At 44.4% G+C, this 8,586-nt stretch overlaps 1 protein-coding gene across 1 annotated transcript; it reads left to right on the forward strand.

Moving 5' to 3' along the window:
• The first annotated feature begins 356 nt into the window (after positions 1-356).
• LOC306810077 (solute carrier family 2, facilitated glucose transporter member 11-like) lies at positions 357-8,118 on the forward strand. The gene is made up of 11 exons (XM_079322160.1): positions 357-731; positions 1,547-1,707; positions 2,221-2,345; positions 3,227-3,356; positions 3,538-3,686; positions 4,454-4,641; positions 4,757-4,867; positions 5,436-5,537; positions 5,872-5,947; positions 6,272-6,399; positions 6,800-8,118. The coding sequence occupies exons 1-11, from the start codon at positions 636-638 to the stop codon at positions 7,004-7,006; spliced, it is 1,473 nt and encodes a 490-aa protein (XP_079178286.1). The 5' UTR covers positions 357-635; the 3' UTR covers positions 7,007-8,118.
• Positions 8,119-8,586: the final 468 nt, after the last annotated feature.

Consider the following 8,586-nt stretch of genomic DNA (forward strand, 5'->3'; position numbering starts at 1 on the left):
ATATGAAATATTCCAGGCATAGAAGTGCAGTATCACACTCTCCTTGCTGGCCAGAATGTTCCCAGCACAGGCAGTAACAGGGAGCAGTGGCAGTGGGAGGGGTTGAGGTGCATGTATTGCAGTCCTGTACTCTCAAGCCTCCTATCAGAGAGTTCTAAGAAAAGGTGAATAAACCATGAAACAAGGATTGCACTTCAATGCCCAAATGTTTATCTAGTCTCAGTCAAGTCACTGAGCAAAACATTCATTTAGGTGAGTTAACAAGTGGGAAAGGATGAGGAGAAAGGACAAATGGATGGAATTGTTCATAAAAAGCTTGCAGATTGCACTCTGCTCCCACAACTATGACAGTGCAGATTGAGATGGCCAAAGCTGAAGGCAGGAGCACTGAAGTGTGTAACTGGGTCCTGGGAGGCACCTGGGAGCCTGGTGTGTGCTCAGCCTTCTCCCTGCCCTGTGCTTTAGTAGCTGTGGTTCCCTCTTGCTGGCTCCTTGGTCCCAGAGGAGCAAGGGGAAGCAGGAAGGTGTGTGGCATTGCTCAGGTGGTTAGAGCTCCCAAGGGGAACACAGGACATTTGGAGGCATGTCTGGATAGCTGAACCACGTTGTTTGCTGGTTTTATTTCCTGTGAGAAAATGAGCTACAACCTTTTTCTCCTGGCTTTTGTCCTGGGCATTACTGGAGCTTTCCACTATGGATTGCAGGTCTCCATTATCAATTCTCCTGCTGAGGTAAGCATGGAGAGCTCAGAGAGTGAGCTACCAGGATTTCACTCTTCTCTGGCATTCATGCCTCTATATGAAATGGCTAACATTTACTTGTGCTTTCAAAATGAAACTTATCTTGGCTTCTTAGTTCTAAGAGTAGCTGCTACTGCTCTTGTGTTTCATGAGGTTTGAATTTCTGTCTGATGTGACAGAGCTGGAAAGGGAAGGATGGATGATACCCATACAGTCAGCCATTTCCTCTTTACAGGGTGGGATTGCTCCCAGGGCACTCTCCTCTCTTCATTGCTCAGGGAGTCCCTTGCACCATGTGCTTGGCCACACACACTATTTCCAAGAGGCTGTAAGGTGAAATAGGGCAGAGAAGGACTGTAGCTCTAGAGCTGAGGTCAGCACTCGTACCTGTAGCTGGAAAAGGAAAACTGGGGATGGTGTTTGTCATCCTGGATGAGCTAAGGGCACTCAGCTCATAGTGTTACCACAGAGGAGCAGGCATGGCAGGAAGAGATCAGGTAGAGAAAAAATCAGGGTTTAACACAGAAACAGATGACCAGACTACCATTCCCTGACTGGCACTCACAGCTGATTCTTAATATTGATATATTTATTCATTGAATCTCATTGCTAAAACATCAGCTTCAGGCATGTGAATGGCAAAATTCCCATTGATTTCACTGGGGCTAGGATTTCAACCTAGGTTATTGACAGAAATGTATCAAAAAGACTGATAAGCAGGAAAGAGAAATTAAAAAGCAGGGCAATTATGCAAACACATGTTGATTGAGCTCACAGTTTGTTTTGGTTTTTTTTTCCTTTTAAAGTACATCCAAAGTTTCATCCGTGAGACCTGTCTGAAGAGATATGGCTTCTCTCCCAGTGCAGAGATGATGACTTTGATGTGGTCCTTCATTGTGTCCATTTACAGCATTGGTGGGCTCCTGGGCTCCTCATCTGCTGGGTACTTGTCTGTTAGGTTTGGAAGGTAGGAAGTGTGGTCACACCAGTCCTTCTCTTTACACCCACAACTGCAGAAAAATATACTGTGTCTCAGGAGAAACACTGCTTGTAATGTGGCACTGTGAGCAGCTCAGGGATTCCAATTAAAGGCCAGTATAGTGGAGAAACAGAATGGAAAATCTGCCAATGATCACAAGGAAAATCACACTCTCTCCCTTATAAAGTCCAAAGCAAATCCAGTCCAGGGAAGTTATACAAGTACATGCATTTTAAAGAGAATTTCAGAGACAACCACTCACAAAGCTTGCTCTCCAGTGTAGATATTGACTCCACTAGAGGCACCAAAATCTTCAACTAACTTATCAGTCTGTGACAAGTTTCCATTTACTTCCTTTGATTTCCCATTTCCCATTTGCTCCATTTGATCTCAGACACCAACACTGAGTCTGTAACCATGGTGCAATTCCTGCCACTCCTGTCAGGCTGTGAATGAGGCAAGGGCAGTGTTTGTGCTCTCATTAATTTGAATGAATTGCAGGAAGAAGGCCCTGCTGCTTGCCAACATCCCTGCTCTGCTGGGGGCAGCTCTTATGGGACTCAGCCGGCTCTGTGGGTCTTTTGAGATGATCATGGCTGGAAGGTTATTTTCTGGAGTCTGTGGAGGTAAACTGGCATTCCTATTCCTATCAAAATGTGGGAAGAGCAGTGGCTGAGGGTCACAGGGATTCACCAGATCACAGATTTAGTACATTCTGCAGAGAACATGATTACTGAGTGCGTTTTTAACTAAATAAGAAATCACAAACATAATTCAATTAGTAATGTACAACATCTGCATTTCTCTTTCTTCTATCTTTACATCCAGTCCATACAGAAGGTACTGCCAACTTCTGATAAGCCAAAACAAGCAATATTTCAGGGAGGCATGCTCACTCAATAGAGAATTGGTGTCTGTTGTTCCTGTTGCTTTTTGCTGGGGCTGATGCTGCCCTCCACATTACAGACAAGGGAATGGTTTTCAAGCCAATTCAATTAGAATTTTCAACTCTAATTTCCAGATGCCTCAGAAGGTTACATTCTGCCAGTGCTTTTGATCCCTGAGCAGTTGGATAAAGATAATACTAATCAGGAATAAAATTTGAGAGGATAAATATTAATTAATTCATCTAGCAAATAGAATGTACAGCACTTGCCAACTTGGTGGTTTCAAGCTGAAAATAAAGCACATAGCATCTGAACAGCCACTGGAAAATGTCATCTAAGACTAGAGGGGCTAACCACAGTCCTATCTGTGTATGTGGCTGTAGGAGACAAGGCAAGAGAAGGCCAGCCTGCTGAAGGACAGATTTCCCACACTTATTTAGGAAAATATTTAGCAAAGGCACAAGGTCACAGTATAGGGCACATGCTTCATGTCAGGCAGTCACATCCTCAGCAGAGATAAAGATGTATCTGAGAGCCAGTGAGGCAGACTCAGAGTGATCCCCTCCAAAACAGCAGACTAGGAGGATTTGCATTGCCCTAACAGTCCTTTGTCACTGCAGGCTTAGCTCAGAATGTCCATATCATGTATGCTGGGGAATGTGCTCCACGGAAGCTCCGTGGGCTGATTGCCATCACAGCTTCTACCTCCATTGCTACTGGAAAATTTATAGGATTTGCTCTGGGTCTCAGGTAAGAGAGTCTACAGCATACTCAAATTCTTCCATTATTAAAATATGTGCATGTATCAATAGCCTACAATGCCTGTGCCCAGCAGCTGCTACTTGGGGCAGTCAGTGCCAGGCTGATAACTGTTCTCATGGCCAGCACACACAGTTCCTCAGCCCCTCTCACCCTGCTGCTTTTGTTCCAGAGAAGTTCTTGGAGTGGAGGCTCTCTGGCCAGCTCTCCTGTCAGTCAATGCAGTCCCTGCCCTTGTTCAGCTTCTCACCCTCCCCTTCTTCCCAGACTCTCCTCGCTACCTGCTCATTGACAGAAAGGACAAGGAGGGATGCATCAAAGGTAAGGAAATGAGACAGAAATCATTCATTTCAGGAAAAAGGAGAGAATGCAGTAAAGCCCCAGATGAGCCTGGAAGAGAGGTGGGGAAAAGACTCCTGGTGTTGTGTCTCTGCCTTCAGCTTAAATGGAAGTCAGCCTCTTCTGTCTGGATATTAATGCTCTCTTGGCACTAGTACTTCCCTTACCCTCTGCCAGGGCCCTCCAAGGGAGGTGGTCACACACAGCTTGTATTTGCAGTAATGCAGACTCTGCCCTGAGCTGTCAGAGTACACATACAGTACCTTCTCTGTGTGGGAAAGAGAGGTTCTGCACTGTCATGCACCTGTGAGCATTCCAGTTCTTCAGTAACCCTAACAGCAGCTACTGACAGAAACTGAGCAATTGCCACTGTGGGTATTTAAGTATAAAAAGATAGAACTCGCTGGATATACATTTTTTTAATATATGTGGGAGTCATTTTATCTTGTGTGTGTTTTGGAGTGTGCACTAGAACTGCACCTTTAGCAGGAGGAAAGATTGGTGAGAGTTTAGGTGCGACTTACATTGAAAGGCTGTCAGCAGCTATTGGCCAAAGGGGAGGTCATATTAAGATTTATGGGTAAAAACAGACAGCAATGATCTGGACCTGTGTCATATCTGAGCCCAGATCTTTAGGAAGCTCACACAAGAACAGAGCATGAAGTTCTAATAAGACACTCCGCAGAGCAGGAAATAATCTGGATTGGTGTCTGTGCTGGCGAGCTCGGTCACCTGTCCTGTCCTTGCAGCTGTGCAGCAGCTCTGGGGAGATGGGGACCACATGGCAGAAATAGATGACATGCTGTCAGAGCAGAAAGCCATCGGAGGGGAGAAGGCCAAGGGCATGTGGGCCCTGCTGCGGGACCGGGCTGTGCGCTGGCAGCTGCTGACGCTCTTCCTGCTGGTGTCCTGCATGCAGCTCATCGGCGCCAGCGTGGTACGTGCTGCCATACAATTAGTTCCCATTTTGTTAAGGTCTGGTTATTATTTTCTGTTTCTACTATAAGCATGGCCAGGTGTGTGCAGCTTTCAGGAATTTCTGTTCTTTCCAGGTTTACTCTTATGCATACAGTATCTTCACAAAGGCTGGGATCCCCCCTTCTCAAACCCATTATGTCTCCCTGGGGGTTGGGACCGCTGAGATCCTCTCCACAGTTCTGTGTGTAAGTGGCTTTTCAGCTGAATTTTGTTCTATTGTAATACATTGCTCATTTTTGATCTTTAGAAATACAGTAAATGGAGCTTCAGGAATCAAATTTTTGCAACAAGTGAACCATGGAACTGATCAGATTTCCCAAAGCCCTCTCTCCACACCCTGCAAACATGGACATTTCATTTGAGCTCCTGGAAAGAGTTGTGGGTCTTTCTGCCAAAATCATAACCCATTCTGGGCCAGGCTGGGGAATCCCAGCTCCTCCCTGGAGGAAGGGCAGATGCCATTTGTCAGTGGGACTCGGGGCTGTAGGAATCACAGTGATTTAGCAGTGTGAGAATTCCCACTCTGCTCTCCTCTCCCTGCAGAACACAATCTCTGACCTCCTCTCCCCAGCCAGTGCTCCCTGCTCCTCCCTGCAGCTCCATCCTGCTCACCCCTCAGCTGCCTTTCCTCACCCTCCCAGAGGTGCCAGCTCCCATGCCCAGTGCTGCAGTGTTTCCCTGCCTGGCAGGGAGGGCAGAGGCTGGAGAGCTGAGCAGTGCCTGCCCTCAGGCAGCATCTCCTCCTGCTTGCAGGGATTCCTCATTGACCGTGCAGGGAGGAGGACACTGCTCTGGAAAACCTACACAGTGATGGCCTTGGCTCTAGGGCTCCTCACAGTCACACTCTCACTGCAGGTAAGACCCCACTGGTGCATTAGAACTCTGCCCATGTTTTATTGTATGACAATATCATGACTATTTCCCTCCCCACAAATAATTTTTAGTGAGTAGAAGTATTTTTGGGGCTAACCATCATATTCATAGAGGTCTGTTCCTAGTCATGTGCATATGGATTAAAGACAGTGGCTTTACACAGCCAAGATCACTGCTATCTCATGAAATTTCTGAAAGTAGAGGAAATAGAATTATGTTAAACATTGACACACTTAGTAGTGAGGAACATTTGTAATGGAGCTAGATAAATAAAATTTGGATTTCTGATTTTATTTGCTTTTCATTTCCACCACAGGACTCCTTTTTCTGGGTACCATACTGCTCTGTTGCACTTGTGTTTATTTTCATCATGAGCTTTGGCATTGGGCCAGGTTGGTATTTTCTACTGGAATGGTTTCATTTTTTCACTCATTCCTTCCTCACTGCAGCCTTTAGGAAAGATCCCAGGCATGACTGTTCCACAACAGGCATGAATCCTGAGTCAGTGCTGGTGTCAGTATTTCCCTCCAAACTGTGGTAGGAGGTAAAATTTCTTATTGCATTCCCACATGTCATTTTTTCTGAAGAGCCAAACACCACTTCAGACACTTCCTGGCCACTGAAAGCCATGAACTTATGCAGCAAAATGAACTATGAGGTACAGAAGCATCTTGCAAAATTTCTAAGCTTCCTTCTTCCTTCAATATTTTTTTCAGGTGCAGTAGTATGCCCCTTGATCACAGAAATATTTATTCAGTCCTACAGACCAACTGCTTATGTTTTTAATGGTGTTAACAACTGGATCCAGCTCTTCATCCTTGGGCTCGTGTTCCCTTTCATTGTGGTAAGCAAAGTGGGGTGTTTGATTCAGCTCAGAGGAAGTCAGACCCTCTTGAACCCAGAGCCTGTTTCTCTTGTCAACATTCTCTTATCAACACTTCATGCAACAGACAGAACCCAAATTGGTTACAGTCTGGTGGCCTCTTCCTTTTTTTATCCAGGTATTTACTGGAAGTGTAGCAAACCCACAAAATGCTTCTAACTCTACACAAGTTAGAGTTAGAAAACAGACAGTGACAGAGGCACTGACACTGTCAGATGTCATTTGAAGTACGATTTATATCAACTAAGTCTCTGACCAAGTCCTTTTAGTAAATACAAACCCAGAAACTCTATAACATAAGAGAAAGAAATCAAGATAAATGTTTATGACCACATTTTTTTTTCTCTTTGCTTTCCTATAGGAAGGTCTTGGTAATTTCTGTTTCATCATTTTCCTGACATACTGCCTGTCCATGGCTATTTATGTGCTCCTGGTGCTGCCAGAGACCAAAGGGAAGAGCATGCTGCAGGTCATGGAGGAGTTCAACCGCCTCAACTACCGTGGCAAGAGGGGACAGACAGCCCTACAGCACAGCACCTGCTCAGTGGTGACTGTTACCAGGCTCTGAGAACAAACCCTCCACTTCAAATTTTGCTCTTTTATTACTGTAGTGCCCAAAAGTCTCATTAAGCAAGAGAGAATCCATAGATCCACAAAAAAATCACCTTCAGTACAGGGTGCAGCATGAATTTGGTGGTTCTCTGCAGCTTCTGAAATATGAGCTGAATTAATTCCTTTGTAGGAAAAAAATTTAACACAGTTTATAAAGAAAATAAGATCTTTGTCAGTCCCTCCAAGCTTGCAGTTGTAAACTGAAAACACAGGATCTGCTTTTTTTTTGGCCAAACCAGGACTCCACAGCTGGGAGAATTGATTCTGGAAGTTGCAGAGGCACAGCAAACTTGTAAAGAGGACAGAGATTTGACATTTAAATTGTCTGCTCCTATTAACAAGTCAGTGCTGATGAGCTTTCCCAGGGAAGAAGCTTCACAGGAATAAAGATGTTTAGCTCTTTAATGCAGTGGAAGCAGGGTGCCTTGCCTGTCAGAATCAGGCAGAATCACATTTACAGTCTTGGAGATTCTTCTCCTGGGAAAACCAGGGCTGTGCCAGCACTGAAGGGGAGCAATGAGCAAAGGAAGCAGAGCAGCAGGAAATGAGTGGGCAAATCCAGTGTGCAGATTCTCCTTCTTCACTGACTATGACTCTGTAGAGTCTCTTCAGCCTGGAGAACACTGAGTTTCAGTGGGATTCAGCCCTGAGAGTAATTGGTACTGATGAGACAGAGAAGAAAAACACCTTTCTTGAAGAATTTAATCCACCTGTGTGACTGTTTGCTTTTCTTTCCCTGTCTCTGAATATTTCACATTTTCATTTCTAAAACATGGTAAAAATGGCTTCACATTTGTGGTCATTGCTCTATGACATGACACATTTTTGGTCTTCTTCATGCTTTAAAGTTTTCTAATAAGGAAATAAAAAACAGTGACTAGGGAAACACATCCTTCTGATTGTGCCTGGATAGATTTTCATGGAATGAAGAGTCAGGGGCAGAGGAGACCCCTTCTGGGACAGTGTTATTTGGGTCAGGGAATACTGTCTCTGTTTTGTTCTGGAGATGAGATCTTCACTACCAACTGATGCAGATGCTGCACAATAAATTTTGCAAAAGGATCTGAATATTGAGCAGCAGTTTCTTTCATAGCCCTAAGGCTCCTGTTACTTTATCTTCACATCATCCTCCAGCATTTTTTATGGCAGTACCAAAAGCTAATGCCAGGAGCAGGGAACTTTCCCAACACAGTATAATAATCATCATACTACCAAAAAAACTAGATAAAGTTCATTGTTTTAAGGCTTGAGATCATTGATTGCACAGTGCCACTTCAATAAACAACATACATTCCTTCTGGTCAGAAATGCAGGGGAAATTAAAAAAACATTGGAAGTGTTTTGAAAATAAAATATTGGGTAATTGATTATTTTAAAGGTCCTTATTTGCTTTGGTCTTTCTCAAACTTACTGGTTCCCAATGAGGTTGTTTTTGCTGTCTTACAAGACATTAAAAACTCATTTCCTTATGCACACCTTTCTACAGCACGATTGTGTTCAACCTGTCTTACTTGTCCCCTCCTACTGAAGGCTGTC

This window comes from Erithacus rubecula (genome assembly GCF_903797595.1).
Source record: "Erithacus rubecula genome assembly, chromosome: 19".
NCBI classification, from domain to species: domain Eukaryota; kingdom Metazoa; phylum Chordata; class Aves; order Passeriformes; family Muscicapidae; genus Erithacus; species Erithacus rubecula.

Excerpts from the sequence above, each read along its gene's own strand:
- LOC306810077 (XM_079322160.1), top strand. The coding sequence starts at position 636 with ATGAGCTACAACCTTTTTCTCCTGGCTTTTGTCCTGGGCATTACTGGA. Across the intron at positions 1,708-2,220 it reads TTGTCTGTTAGGTTTGGAAG|GAAGAAGGCCCTGCTGCTTG; the intron begins GTAGGAAGTGTG and ends AATGAATTGCAG. Across the intron at positions 5,948-6,271 it reads GAGCTTTGGCATTGGGCCAG|GTGCAGTAGTATGCCCCTTG; the intron begins GTTGGTATTTTC and ends TATTTTTTTCAG.